This window comes from Labeo rohita, chromosome 24 (assembly GCF_022985175.1).
Source record: "Labeo rohita strain BAU-BD-2019 chromosome 24, IGBB_LRoh.1.0, whole genome shotgun sequence".
NCBI lineage: Eukaryota > Metazoa > Chordata > Actinopteri > Cypriniformes > Cyprinidae > Labeo > Labeo rohita.
In genome coordinates this window covers 6,508,347-6,524,131 of record NC_066892.1, presented here as the reverse complement: position 1 = coordinate 6,524,131, position 15,785 = coordinate 6,508,347, and the positions used below count along the sequence as shown (strand labels likewise).

General features: G+C 34.6%; 1 protein-coding gene across 5 annotated transcripts in view; it reads left to right on the top strand.

Moving 5' to 3' along the window:
- Window positions 1-15,785, top strand: part of pde1ca (phosphodiesterase 1C, calmodulin-dependent a) — a 106,663-nt gene that overhangs the window by 72,954 nt on the left and 17,924 nt on the right. For all 5 annotated transcript variants that reach the window (XM_051098271.1, XM_051098266.1, XM_051098270.1 and 2 more), the window contains 10 exons: window positions 379-561; window positions 839-905; window positions 4,928-5,044; window positions 6,627-6,767; window positions 9,752-9,852; window positions 9,941-10,069; window positions 10,184-10,285; window positions 10,456-10,576; window positions 15,353-15,434; window positions 15,505-15,625. In XM_051098271.1, the coding sequence (XP_050954228.1) occupies window positions 379-561; window positions 839-905; window positions 4,928-5,044; window positions 6,627-6,767; window positions 9,752-9,852; window positions 9,941-10,069; window positions 10,184-10,285; window positions 10,456-10,576; window positions 15,353-15,434; window positions 15,505-15,625 (1,164 nt within the window). The remainder of the gene's footprint in view (window positions 1-378; window positions 562-838; window positions 906-4,927; window positions 5,045-6,626; window positions 6,768-9,751; window positions 9,853-9,940; window positions 10,070-10,183; window positions 10,286-10,455; window positions 10,577-15,352; window positions 15,435-15,504; window positions 15,626-15,785) is intronic.

Genomic DNA, 15,785 nt, shown 5'->3' with positions numbered 1-15,785 from the left:
GTCATAATTTCGACTTTTTTAATCAGAATTATTCAGTATGTCAGTTTCCGCGGTCACAATTATGTCTATTTTTAATTTTAACATTTTCTGTCACAGTTATGACTTATCTTAGAATTATGATATTGTCAATAAGTGTGTTTTTTTTTTTATTGTGGTGATATGTGCTTTCATATAAAGGTATGTTTAGGATATCAAATATGTTCGTTTGTATTTGTCTTTGAAGAAGAATTGTATATTTTTATCTCTTTCTTTCCATCACTTTTGCTCAGAGGCGTTCTGTCTGAAATTTCATCTGACGTGATCGAAAGTGACATGACTTACCCGTTTAGTGTCTTCAGACAGCAATCGTGTCTTATATATGTGTGTGTGTTCCTGCAGGCGGTTGGTGGACACAGAAGATGAGCTCAGTGACATCCAGTCCGACTCTGTTCCCTCAGAAGTGCGCGACTGGCTGGCGTCAACTTTCACACGTCAGATGGGGCTGATGTTGAGACGGTCGGAAGAGAAGCCACGTTTTCGCAGCATCGTGCACGCGGTGCAAGCTGGAATATTTGTGGAAAGGTGCGTGAGCAACCCTATAGGCCTCCCACGTGGAATAGATGGAAACCTTTGAAGAACTGATAAAGAGCTGATACATTTTAAGCAGGGCCTGACATGTAGATTGATCAGGACTGACCTGTGACCGTGCTGTGCATTTCCTGTCTAGTCTCATATTCCCAGCACCGCATGCTCCTAAAATATTAATGTTAAAGGGCAGCTGGAGTGAAACAAGGGATTTCCCAGGTTTTTTTTTATTTCCAAGAAGCTCTGACAGGAGTGTGTTATCTCTTTCTGACAGGATGTACCGACGGACGTCCAACATGGTTGGGCTGAGCTATCCACCCACCGTGATCACGGCCTTGAAGGTAATGAAATGGGCCAATCAGATTCTAGGTTGTGACCTCAAATGCACATATGCACAAACAAACGCACAACCTGGTCACAGCATGAATGCAAAACGTGTGAATGCGACACGTTTTGAATGCACAGTAGCTTATGTGAGAAACAACAAGGGGGAGATGGCAAAATCAAACAGTCTCCAGGCAAACAGCCCTGTTTAATCAACCGAAGTGCACAATTGATCTTTCCCTCGGCCAGCTGGGTTACCTCGCACACACACGCATGGTTTGGACAAGCCAGACAGATTTTAGCCTCTTTTTCGGATAGTTGTCTAATAGAATGCAGCATATGTGGACAACACAGATTTCTTGGTAACAGTTTACAATAAGGCTCATTAGTTAACATGAATAAAGAATGGACAATACTTCTACAACATTTATTGGGGGTTCAAGCGTTTAGCGGATCGGTGATCTTGGCGTAAAACTGATCGTGCAGACCAAACCGTAAGTTGTAGAGACTTGAATCTTGGAGGGATGGTAGTACTCACACCGCCTACAACATGGCCAAGGCTCGCCCCAACTGGCCTGATGGGGGCGCTACAGCCAATCAAAAGTATGAAATCGCTTCTAAACCATCAATCGCAGACTCAAGTGTCTTTATGTCTTTATGTTTATTCCTTGGCTCACGCCAAATCAAACGTGAGCTTGGCAAAATTTTTGAATATTTCGCATTTTTTGGAAAAAGCTACTTTTGCAAACTAGTCCTAGGTTTTTCACCCGATCGGAACCAAACCAGTGCAGAAAGATTCTTTGGAGAGTGAATATTGATAATTAACAAAAAAAGTTGAACTTTCGACTCACCGTCGCAAAGGGACGCCAAAATGTTCGAAAGGGGCAGGGCTACTTTTAGTAAAATGCCTATAACATCCGAACGGAATGGGATATCTCCACCAAGTTCAATCTGAGGTCACAGGAAAAGAATCACTGAGCATGGCCACTTGGTGGTGCTATAAGAGAGAAAAAACATAAACATGGCTATAACTGCACAACCATTTGTTCTATCAACATGAAAATCTGTGTGCATGGTCTTGGTCCGAAGTGCCACAGGTGTCTACATAGACATTTACGTATCTCAAAAAACATGGGCGCCATTAGCCAACAAATTTTGAGCACCTGTTAGACAAGGTTAATGTAGGCCGGAATGAAACTCGGTGGGCCTGTGCGTCTCACGGCCTGAGAGGTCTGAGAGAAATTTGAATGAAATCAGCCACAGGGAGGCGATATTGCATTTTTCATTGCACGGTTTTCGCACATACGTGTGATAATCGTATCATACGATAGAACTCCTCATTCCAGACAACTTTGCCTCTAGAACCTCTGCTGTTAAATGATTGAGAAGATGTAAAAAAAAAAACTACTTTTGCGAACTAGTCCTAGGTTTTTCTCCCAATCTAAAGGATCCAATTTTCTGAAGGATCATGACACTAAAGATTGGAGTAATGATGCTGAAAATTCAGCTTTGCATCACAGAAATAAATTACATTTTAAAATATATTCAAATAGAAAGCAGTTTTTTTCAAATTCTAATAATTTTTTCACAAAATTGCTGTTTTTGATGAGCTTTAGACTTAAAAAAAAAAAAAAACAACAACTTGCCAACCTGAAAACTTTTGAATGCTGGTGCATTGCAAAATATGCTGATTTTAATCCTTTTCTCCACATGAAATTATAGTCCAAATTATACACCCGGCTATCTGCTGTGATTCGATCACGAATGCCATTTCAGAGCTGTTATCAGCCGCATCTGTTCTCCTATCAGCTTCTCATTCATTTTTGATTTCAACAATTTGTAGCAGGACGCCTTAGAGTTACTCCCTTTTGTCATTTCAGTCATAAGTCTATAATCTCTTAAAATATTCTTTTGTTCTGCTACCCATTGTAATTCTAAAATTCTAGCCATCTGCACTAAAAGTGATTGTCTAAGATATTCTTGTAAGGCTGTGTTTTGAATATCAAATCATATACTATTCTTACTAACCCTTTTACAGTGTCAAATGAGCAAAAGTGACTGTAAGCTAGTCTTAAACATCTAATTTTTTGAACATACAGTATTTGTAAACACCAAAACCCATTTTAATTCTACATGCAACACAGCACAAACCTTTTTTCTGATGTGTGCATGAAAGTCAATGTGGCGTCCTAGTGGTTAAGCCTCAAGGCTGGTATCACAAAGGGTGAAGGTTCAAACTTTGGAAATGGAATTTAGCTCTCCTGCAGTCCCTTATAATTCCTGTGCCCTTGACTGAGTCAATTTGCTTCTCATTGCTTAATACGCAGGTAAATGTATAAAGTGTCTACTTAGTGAGAAGGATAAGTCACAGAATACTAAAACAGATGTTCCTTTCAAACAATAGCTGTAATTTGCTGGCTCAGTCCAGCTAATCTTAATAGAAAGCGAAGTTGATAAGGTGAAACTAATGAGGGTTGTGTTATATATAATGAGTTTTTAATCCTCACAAGACCTCATGCCCGTCCAGACCCCATTTATAAAGGTGTTTATGTGATCAAAAATGCTGAAATATTATTAGAGTTTAAAATAGCTGTTTTCTATTTATTATGTTTTAAAATGTAATTTATTTCTGTGATCAAAGCTGAATTTTCAGCATCATTACTCCATGTCACATGATCCTTCAGAAATCATTCTAACATGGTGATTTACTTCTCAAAAACAGCGTTTATTTGAAATATAGAATTTTTCTGTCTCATTATAAATGCTTACTGTCATCCTTGCTATATAAAAATAATTTGTTGAGAATAAATCTTACTGACCCCAAACGTTTAAACAACAATCAAAAAAGAAAGAAAAAAAAAAAAAAAAAAAAAAAAAATGATGTCAGTGTTAATATAATATGTTACTAACCTCATAAATGAATGTTCAGAAAAAATTTCATGTCAGTTTATGCTTTAATTTTAGCCTAGGTCCAAATCTGATTGTAAGAGTGTTTTATAAACGAAGCAGCAGGTTTGCACTGGATGTCCTGGTGGCTTTGCAGCAGGATTTCGTCCTTTTGATTTCACAGCAGTCAGTGAATCTGCATATATATCTCCACATACAGCCTTAAGCTATTGAAAGCTCTGAGCCGTGACTGAGACGGAGTGCAGGACAAATATTCCAATCTGAGGATGTGAATATTTAATGCAGCATTTTGCAAATGTTCATTGCAACCAACTAATCAAACCTACACAGAACTTTCTTTGAAAGTGATGAGATGAAATAACAGAGGGTCAAACTGAGAGTGGATGGAGGAGAGAGAGAAAAAATACAGACCGCATAAACCGCATGCGGTCATAACGTAGACCAAATCTCCTGTATTATTACCGATGTTCATTTCATGACTCAGGATTGAAGTGTACGACGATAGAATCGCACATCGTTCATCACGGACCCTGTTTATAAGGGAGGTGAAAGTAATTTATACGTTATAAAAAAAGAAATGAGGCTGGGATTACTACATTATGTAAAAGCAGCAATTTGTGAGGCTCCGGGACTCTGAACATCTTATCACATTTATAGACATCGTAAAATAAAGTCTCAGTTGCTCTTTCACAGCTCTGAAGATGCAAAGAGATCTTATTTGTGATTTTTCTTTTCTATAGGAAGCTACAAAACGTTATCCACTGCTATATACTGTTATATATACTGCTGTATACTACACTACTATTCAGAAGTGAAGTCAGAAATATATATATTTTTTTCAACACTTTTTTTCAGCAAGAACATTTAGAATATTTCTATTTCAAATAAATGCTGTTCAACTTTGCCATCACAGGAATAAATTACATTTTAAATTATATTTAAATAGAAAACTGTTATTTTCAACTGAAATGTTTGATAATATTAGTGCTATAATATTTGTCAAATAAATTCAGCCTTGTTAAGCATAAAAAAAAAAAAAAAACGTACCGACCCCAAACTTTTAAAATGGTGATATAGGTATTTCATGTTGAATAACTGTATTTATCATAAATAATTTTTGTTGTTGTTCTAGCATGTGGACACGTGGTCGTTTGACGTCTTCACACTGAATGATGCCAGCGGAGATCATGCACTGAAATTTATTTTTTATGAACTTCTCACCAGATACGATTTAATCAATCGCTTTAAGGTAAGATGCTCTCTCTTTTAAGGAAACCTGTTTCCTCCACTAAATAAAAAATAAAAAATGTAATTGCGAATGTATATTTATATATAACAACTTGTATTTTATCATTTGTATATCATTTATTTTATCATTTGTAATATAACTGACTTTTTTTTTCTTGCAAATGCAGGTTTACATCTCACAATTCTGAGATATAAAGAGATATAAAATATCGCAATCCGCGTTAAAGTCAAAATAGCGAGACGTGAATTACATTAGCGAGATATAAATTTGCAATTCTGACTTTTTTCTCACAATTGCAAGTTTATATCTTGCAATTCTGACTTTTTTTCTTGCAGTTCTTACAACTGCGAGTTATAGTCCGAATAGGGAGTTATGAAGTCAGAACTGCAAGATATAAATTCACAATTCTTTTTTTTTTTGCAAATGCGAGATTATATTTTGCAATTCTGACTTTTTTTCTCAGGATTGCGAGACATAAACTTGCAGTTGCAAGTTATAAAGCCAGAATTGTGAGATATAAACATTCTTTTTAATTCTTTTTTCTTGCAAATGTGAGTTTGTATCTTACAATTACAAATTTGTTGCATTTTTTTTGTTTTCAGAATTGTGAGATACAAACTCACAATAGTGAGTTATAAAGCCAGAAATGCGAGATATAAACTCGCAATTCTTTTTTCTTGCAAATGCAAGTTTGTATCTTGCAATTCTAATTTTTTTCTCGGAATTGCAAGGTTATATCTCACAATTCCGACTTTTTTTAAGGAATTGTGAAATATAAACTCAGATTTGCGAGTTATAAAGTCAGAATTGCGTGATATAAACTCTCAGTTTTGACTTTTTTCTTTAAAATGCTAGTTTGTATCTCGGAATTCTGACTTTTTATTCACAATTGCGAGTTTGTGTCTCGCAATTCTGACTTTTTTCTTCACAATTCTGAAAACAGCGAGTTCTAAAGAGGTTATATCGCAATTCTAAATTTTTTTCTCAACTATAGTTAGAGTTACGAAATGTAAACTCTCAATTCTGACTTTTTTTTTTTGCAGTTCTGACTTTTTCTCAGAAATGTGAGATAGAAACTCACAATTGTGAGTTATAAAGTCCAGGAGAAAAAAAGACTGATTCTCAGAATTGCGAGTTTATATTTTACAATTCAGAAAAAAGTCAGTATTTTGTATCGCGCAATTCTGCGAGATGTAAACTCACAATTGCAAGGGAAGGTCAAAATTCTGACCTTTCCGCAATTACCTTTTTTACATTTTTTTTTATTCAGTGGCGGAAATGGGCTTCCATACTCTTTCATTTTTATTAGAAGATTAATAGTGCAGAATTTTCAAATTTACCTCCCTCAGTGATATCTGTGAATCTGCGAACATAAAAATAAGAACATGTAAAAGTAAAGCAGAATGAAACACATCACATTTGGTCAGTTTTAAATGTATTTTATTATTTTATTATTATTATTTCATTTTTACCACGTGTTTGGACTCAACTATCCATCATGATGACATTTGATAGCAAAATCCAGATGATAATCTTTAAAAGGCTGTTTGACACTGTGTTGCCTTCTTGTGCATTACCTCAGATCCCCGTTTCTGCTCTGGTGTCTTTTGTGGAGGCCTTGGAGGTGGGCTACAGCAAGCACAGAAACCCTTACCACAACCTTATCCACGCCGCAGACGTCACCCAGACAGTGCATTACCTCCTGCTCAAGACCGGCATGGTTGTAAGTGCAAAGTCGTGCCACCAGAAACCTCCGTTGCAAAAAATCAATTCAAACAACAGTCTCGCCTTTGGGGATCTGTGCATGTTTATATGTGCTTGGGTAAAATAATCATGTACATCGAGACCCCTCGGTTGTTTATTATTGTTATTTCTACTGAACCGAGTCGTTGAAGTATGTTTTATTAAGTCTGACACTACACTTGAGCTATTTATTGGGGTTGGGGCCCTTGGAATGGAAGTAGGTGCAACGGGCCGCTCTCGCTTCACGATGCTGCCCGTATACCAATCAATATGAAGTTAATCTCCCTCGACGCCTCAAAACACGCTCCTGTCACTCCAGCCGCGGGCTCATTAACCTCTCTGTGATGTGTGGACATCACACTGGCGTTCTGACAAATTATTTGCCCCTAGCATTTACTCCTCTGATGATTTCTTTTTGTCATTCTGCCACTTTGGTGATTTAGTGTTAATATAAGATAATATTATGCACAGAAGAATGAATGTGCTGAAGAATAATGAACTAATATAATTTCATTTCCTTCATGCTTATCTTCAGTTTAGCAGAACGATATTATTTATTAAAGAATACGTAATGGGGCTTTAAACTGTCTGATAAGGAAGTGTTTTTCAATGAACATGAAATTTCCATCTGTTGGTTTTTTTGTTTTCCTCACAGTCTGCATGTTAAAACAAACATGCACAGTGTAGTTTAATTCATGCACAAATGAATCTTTTGAGCTGGTTTATTTTTGGTGAATCAGAAATATACTGTTAAGTCTGATTCCTGAATGAATGACTCCTTATAAGTGTAGTCTGATTTCTGGACGAACCACTCTCATGAGTTGGTTCTTTTTAGTAAATCAAAAAATATCCAGACTGGTTGGTGTAGTCTAATTTCTGAACGAATGAATATTTTGAGCTGGTTCTTTTTAGTGAATCAGAAATATATAAGGTGACCAGTGTAGTCTGATTTTTGGACAAATGACTCTTATGAGTCGGTTCTTTTGAGGGAAGCAAAAATATCCAGGCTGATCAGTGTAGTCTGGTTTCTTACCAAATGACTCTGTAAGCCAGTTCTTTTTAATGAATCAGATATATAGTGGGTGATCAGTGTAGTCTGATTCCTGAATGAATGAATCTTTTGAGCTGGTTCTTTTTAGTAAATCAGAAATATGTAAGGTAACCAGTGTAGTTTGATTTCTGGATGAACGACTCCTATGAGTCGGTTCTGTATACTGAGTCAAAAATATCCAGGCTGATCAGTATAGTCTGATTTCTGAACAAATGAATCTTATAAGCCAGCTCTTTTTAGTGAATCAGATATATACTGGGTGACCAGTGTTGTCTGATTACTGAATGAATGAGTCTTATATGCCAGCTCTTTTTAGTGAATCAGAAATATATAAAGCAACTAGTGTAGTCTTGATTTCTGGATGAATGATTTATATGAGTCTGTCCTTTTGAGTGAATCAAAAATATCCAGGCTGATTAGTGTAGTCTGATTCCTAAACAAATGATTCTTTTGAGCCAGCTCTTTTTAGTGAATCAAATATATGCTGGGTGACCAGTGTAGCCTGATTCCTGAATGAATGAATCTTTTGAGCTGGTTCTTTTTAGTGATTCAAAAATATATAAGGCAACTAGTGCAGTCTGATGTTTGGATGAACAGTTGTTATGAGTAGGTTCTTTTGAGTAAATCAAAAATATCCAGGATAATCAGTGTAGTCTGATTTCTGAACAAAGGACGTCAGCTCTTTTTAGTGAAGTCTGATTCCTGAATGAATAAGTCTTGATGTGTCATTCTTTTTGGTGAATCAGAAATATATAAGAAGAATAGTGTAGCCTGATTTCTGAACAAATGACTCTTATGAGTCGGTACTTTTAAGTGTATCAAATATATACTAGGCAACCAATTTAGTCTGATTCCTGAACAAATTAGTCTTTTGAGCTAGTTCTTTTTAGTGAATCAGAAATATATAAGGTGACCAGAGTAGTCTGATTATTGGATGAACAACTCTTATGAGTCTGTTATTTTTAGTGAATCAAATATATACTAGGCGACCAGTTTAGTCTGATTCCTGAACGAATTAGTTGTTTGATCTGGTTCTTTTTGGTGAATCTGATTTTTAGACGAGTGACTCTTATGAGTCGGTACTTTTGAGTGAATCAAATATATACTGGGCAACCTAGTCTGATTCCAAAATGAGTCTTTTTGAACTGGTTGTTTTTAGTGAATCAGAAATATATAAGGTGACCATTGTAGTCTGATTTTTGAAAAAATGACTCTTATGAGTTGGGTTTTTTTTTAGTGACACAAAAATAGCCAGGCTGATTAGTGTAGTCTGATTTCTGAACATGATTCCTGAAATGAGTCTTTTGAGCTGGTTCTTTTAAGTGAATCAGAAATATATAAGGCGACCAGTGTAGTCTTATTTCTGTACGAACGACACTTATGAGTTGGTACTTTTTAATGAATTGAAAATATCCAGGCTGATCAGTGTAGTCTGATTTCTGATCAAATGACTCTTTTGAGCCAGCTCTTTTTGGTGAACCAAATATATACTGGGTGAACATTGTAGGCTGATTTCTGAATGAACGACTCTTATGAGTCGGTTTATTTTAGTGAATCAGAAATATGTAAGGCGACCAGTGTAGTCTGATTTCTGGATGAATGACTCTTATTAGTCCATTTTTGGGAATCAGATATATACTGGGTGACCAGTGTATTCTGATTCCCGAATTAATGATTCTTTTGAGCTGGTTCTTTTTAGTGAATCAACATGCAAACATGCAGTGCAACTACAGTGTAGTTCGACTGCTGGACAAATGACTCTTTTTGATCAAGTTATATATAAGCAAAAGAATCAGAATCAAATCAAGATCTCGTGAATCAGAATTGAATTCACTGTTTTAAAACACTTCTGTGTAAATTTCATTATTGTTCTCATTTCTACAGCGTTTCTCATGTTATCTCTCTTCTTCCAGCACTGGTTAACCGAGTTAGAGATCTTCGCTATGCTGTTTGCCGCTGCTGTGCACGATTACGAACATACTGGCACCACCAACAACTTCCACATACAAACCAGGTACTATTGCAATTGAACACCATTATCATTCAACTCAGTAAATTGAATACATCAATGGCCTTTAACAGAAGTAATGTGTGTTTTACAGATCCGACTCAGCCATACTATACAATGACCGTGCCGTACAGGAAAACCACCACGTTAGCGCTGCATATCGCCTCCTGCAGGAAGACGATGAAATGAACATCCTCTACAATTTGTCGAAAGATGACTGGAGGTAAAAATGCACTGTAAATGTATATCAAATTATGATATTTGTATGCATGTATTTATTTATTTTTGATATGTAACATGATTTGGAGTCAATACTAAAAATGTCTCTTTCTCTCAGAGAATTGCGTGCCCTGGTGGTCGAGATGGTCCTGGCCACTGACATGTCCTGTCACTTCCAGCAGATTAAAGCCATGAAGAACTTCCTCCAGCAGCCAGAAGCGTAAGTGCGGTCGCACACATCAGGGTAACGAGGAGGAGGGGCTTTAGCTATTCGCACACTGTTCACGCAAAAACATTTCTGCATCTACAGATATTCATATCCACATTATGAGAGGTTGGACAGAGTGATTATAACAGCTCTGAGGGGCTGAACATCTCTGTCCTCTGCAGGATTGATAAACCCAAGGCCTTATCCCTGTTACTGCACACCGCTGACATCAGCCACCCTGCCAAAAACTGGAACATGCACCACCGCTGGACCACCTCGCTGCTGGAGGAGTTCTTCAGACAGGTCAGTGTTTTCTTTTGAATATACTTTTGAATATCAGCTTTTAGATATAGCATGTAAATCTTATCAAAGCTTATTCTGGGTTATACTTTATATTTCATAAACTAAAAAACTAAAGAAATTCTATATTTTGCCTGAAGAAAACAAAAAAGTAAATTTTTAAGATGATAAAATGTATTGTGATCATTTTTTAAATTAAACATAAAATATAAACATAAAATGAAGATTATAGTTTTTTATATAATGGAGGTTGTTTATAATAAAGGTTATTACAGTATGCAACCGTGCATTGTTAGATCATGTTATCTCAGGTACATTAAATAATATGAACATATGCAGTTTTTGAGCTTAATAATGTGTTAGTAAATGTTGAAGTTAACTTTGATTAATAGATGCTTTAGAAGCATTTTTTATTGTTAATGTTAACCAGTTTAGTTAACTAATGTTAATAAATTAAACCTTATTGTAAAGCGTTACCAAAATATAAATAAATAAAAAGATTATTTAAACTATACTGTAAAATAATTGTTCATATTCATAATTTTCATAATTGTTCATGTTCATAAAATATTGTATATTAAAATGTATTAATATTAGTATTATAAAATATATTAAAAATGTGTAAAATATATAAAATATTATAAGAAAAATATATACTTTTTATTTCTTTTATACTGTATTTTTTCTGCCCTCTTAGAGAATACTTTTAGATGTATAAAGCTATAGAATAAATGCTGAATAATTCATACTTAGACTATAGTAAATAGAAAATTATGATTTCTTTTTTTTTTTAAGATTTGATTTAAAATATTTTAATAGAAACAATTTTTATATAAAATAAATATAAAATTATATTAATATATATTTCATAAATATATTAAATATTGTATTAAAATGTAATAATATTAGTATTATAGAGTAAATTAAATATTATAATGTGTAAAATGTTCAAAATATTATTAGAAAAATGTTCTTCCATTTTCATATGACAATTATGATTTATTATTTTTTCCTTTTAAGATTTGATACAAATTATTTTAATAGAAAAAATTGTAATATATAAAATAAGTATTATAAAATTACATTGATATATAATTTGTATATATTAAATATTATATTAAAATGTAGTCATATTAGTATTATAAAATATATTAAATATTATGTGTAAAATATTACCAGAAAAAAAATCTTATTATGTTAATGCTATATATTTTTTCTGTCCTCTAACAGAATACTTTTAGATGTATAAAGCTATAGAATTTATACATAGACTATAGTAAATATATCTTAACAAAATATTAGCTAAAATATGTACTAGCTACCAAACAAGTGCCTCAAAACAAATCTCCGATTTGAATTTCATTCACCCAGTGTTGCCAACTTGGCGACTTTGTCGCTAGATTTAGCGACTTTTCAGACCCCCCTGGCGACTTTTTTTTTTAAAAGCGCCTAGCGACAAATCTAGCGACTTCTTGGACAAACCTTATTTAGTTTATGAGACACTCTGGTACTGCCGCGCGAGCGCAAAGTTGTGCTTTCCCAGCGCGCGCGCTCTCCCTCTCTCTCTATCTGCGTCTGCTCTGTTCAGTGTGCGGCAGAGAAGCAGCACTTTCAGATAAAAGAAGATATTCTGTTGCTTCTAACTCTATTTTACATGCAAGTATAGCCGAAATCACAGCACAGCCATTGTCTTAATCGTATGTGTATTTTATTTCATTAGACAATGTCGTGATTATGAATCACGATTTTAGTGTAGATAAATATCTTCGAGAGCTGGTTATGTAGTCCTAATGGGCTGCGTTTCAGTCACTATTTCATATTTACCCCGTTGTCTGACAAAAGAAACCGTAAAATATATCAATATATCTATGAAATATATAAATGAAAACAGTTTTATTGAATTTGGCTGCATTAAATAGCAGTATGTGAGCACAGAGACGCAAGACAATACGACGTAGCTAATATGCTGATGAGCGTATGACGTCATTTAGCGACATTTGACGACTTTTCAAATGGGGTTTAGCTACTTTCCATTGAAAAAAGTTGGCAACACTGCATTCACCCGAAAACCTTGCAAATCCATCCTTGCTCTTTCTAGGAAGTGCTGCTCATTGCAGCAGCCCAATACCTTGTAAACACAACTCTGTTTCCCAGTGGGCCTATAAAAACCCTGAGCACCCCGACTCCCGGAAATTGTGTTCACAATCAGACCACAGATTGAGGTTTTGAGAAAGCTCCTGCTATTTTTGTGAGCAGTATGCATCAGGCAGGGCATGAATTGGCCTGTGGGTGCACCGTCTGAAGCTAAGAGCAGTGTCCTTTAGACATTTTTATGGTTCTTCAATCATAGTGAGCATTTTCTCTCTCTCTCTCTCGCTCTCACTTCATCGTCCATATTCCCATTCGGTGGTCATCAGCACTCTGATCTAATCTGGAATTGAGTCTTAATCTTATTTAGCATTCCAAGCCTGTAACGTCCACTGTAAAAATCCCATTAATCTCCTCTAAACATCCATTTCCCGCATTCGAACCTCAACATTTGAATCTCTTGGAAATGCTTCAACTTTATTCCATCAGCTTTTGCATCTCTATGATGTCGAATGTTATTCAGAATTGCTTTCCAGGCCCTTTCTTTCTTGTATGATTGAATAAATAATGAAGGACAGCTCAATTTCCTTGCTAAATGAAAACGGATCTAATTCTGATCCAAACACGGTGTGTTTTTAAGAGATGAGGATCTCTTCATAGTGGCAAACCAATTAACTTCCCATTGTCTGATTTGATATCGCACGACCCCATCTTGGTGTTCCCACAAGAGTGAAATTAAATCTTTGATTTATTGACATGTTAAAGCTAATAAATGATCAGTTCATCGCAGGTAAATCACCCCCAGAAATTATAATTGCAATTTCAGGGTCAGGAATGAAATATAGCTCAGCGTTACTCAGGAAATTGATGGTGACTGTGAAAAGTGCCTTCAGAAAAAATGTGGAATGCAATTTATATAAGCGTCTATGTTGTTTAGAGGTCATAGCTGTAGTATTCGAGCCAAAAGACAATTGTGGTTATGATAATTACAGCTATTGTTTTTCACGTTTACCTATTATGTTTGCAAATGAACTGCTATGGACAGATGGAGAGAAATAATGAGGATGCAGCATGAAATTAACTGAAACTTACAACCTAAATCTTTATTTATTTATTTTTTGTCCAGATTGGGCAGTAACTAAAGAGGTCACATCATAAAATATTGGGTTTCGTGATTTATTAAAAAAGACAGTATACTATTGTAGATCATATTATCTCTGGTGCATAAATAATATGAAAAGATAAAACTTTTGATTTTAATAATGTGTTACAAAACGTTGCAATTGACATTAAAGTTAATGAATGCTATATAAGTGTTTTTCATTGTTAGTTTATTTTAACTAATTTAGTTAACTAATGTTAACAAATGAAACCTTACTGTAAAGTGTTATCAAAACATTTAACAATATAAAATATAAATAACTGTAAATATAATTATAAATTAAATTATTTTAGAAATTATCAGAATGAGATTTTTTTTTGTTTTATACTACCAGTCAAAAGTTTTTGAACAGTAAGATTTTTAATGTTTTTGTAAAGAAGTCTCTTCTGCTCACCAAGTCTGCATTTTTTATCCGAAATACAACAAAAGCAGTAATATTGTGAAATATTTTTACTATTTAAAATATCTAGTTTTATTTTAATATATTTTGAAATGTAATTTATTCCTGTAATCAAAGCTACATTTTAAGCATCATTACTCCAGTCCTTAGTGTCACATGATCCTTCAGAAATCATTCTTTTGAACTTTCCATTCATCAAAGAAACCTAAAAAAAAATTCTACTCAGCTGTTTTCATTTTAATAATAATAATAAAAATAATAAATGTTTTTGAGCAGCAGATAGAATGATTTCTGAAGGATCGTGTGACTGGAGTAATGATGCTGAAAATTCCGCTTTGAAATCACAGGAATAAATTATATTTTAAAATATATTCAAATAAAAAACTGTTATGTTAAATAGTATAAATATTTCACAATTTTACTGTTTTGTGTTTTGCTGTACTTTGGTGAGCAGGAGAGACTTATTTTAAAAAAAATCATTAAAAATCTTACTGTTCAAAAACTTTTGACTGGTAGTGTATTTATTTATTTATTGAATTAAGGTAATACAAATGTAAGAAAATGCACTTAATTGTCTTAAAAACTTCTGTGAAAATACTAAATAATAAATATGTAATCTTTTTTATTATTGTTATGCATTGTTTTGCAAATGTAAATGTACCAACAAGACAACTGTGTCTGTAAAAAAAAAAAAAGAGAAATAATTAAATATTACTTGTGAGCAGAATGTTTTTGTTCTGTGTCATTTCCAAGTAAGCTGTGTTCTTGACAAATTATGCACAAAAAAGTATGAAAGCATTATTTAATTCTGCATTATTGGGATACATATAGTGCTAGTTTATGAGTCAAAATAGGCAAGTTTATTCCAGAAATGTTAAAAATGTTATTTCAGTCAGTCATTTCCATCAAAGAATGCTATTAAGCAAAATACATCAATTGTGAAATTGAGAATTGCTTAAAACTTTGAGGGGAAAAAAGCCTGGTTAAGATATGTAAGAAAATGGTCATGAAAAAAAAACAGGTTTCTTGTTTAAAAAAAAAGGCAATGATCTGTAATATGACCGCTTTAATATTCAGAAATCTTTGCAGATGCTAATTGGTGCCGGCACTCTTCTGCTTTTTGTTATAGGGCGATAAGGAGGCAGAGCTTGGACTTCCTTTCTCTCCTTTATGCGATCGCAAGTCTACCATGGTGGCCCAGTCTCAGATCGGTGAGTGAATCAATAGGATATGTTATACCCTCGTCTGTGTATTATGATGCTCATTTCACTTCCCTAACAGGTTTCATTGATTTCATCGTGGAGCCCACCTTCACTGTGCTGACAGACATGATCGAGAAAATCGTGACTCCGCTGATCGAAGAAGCCTCACCCTCCGGCCTGGCTGGATTCAGACGATCCAGGTTAGGACAAATGAACGGGCAGCAAAATGCTCCAAAGCTCCATAGAACTGACCTCGTTCAAAAGTTTGGGGTCACTAAGTCCACTTCCAAAACAAAGATTCACATATAATGTACTCACCCCCTTGTCATCCAAGATGTTCATGTCTTTCTTTCTTCAGTC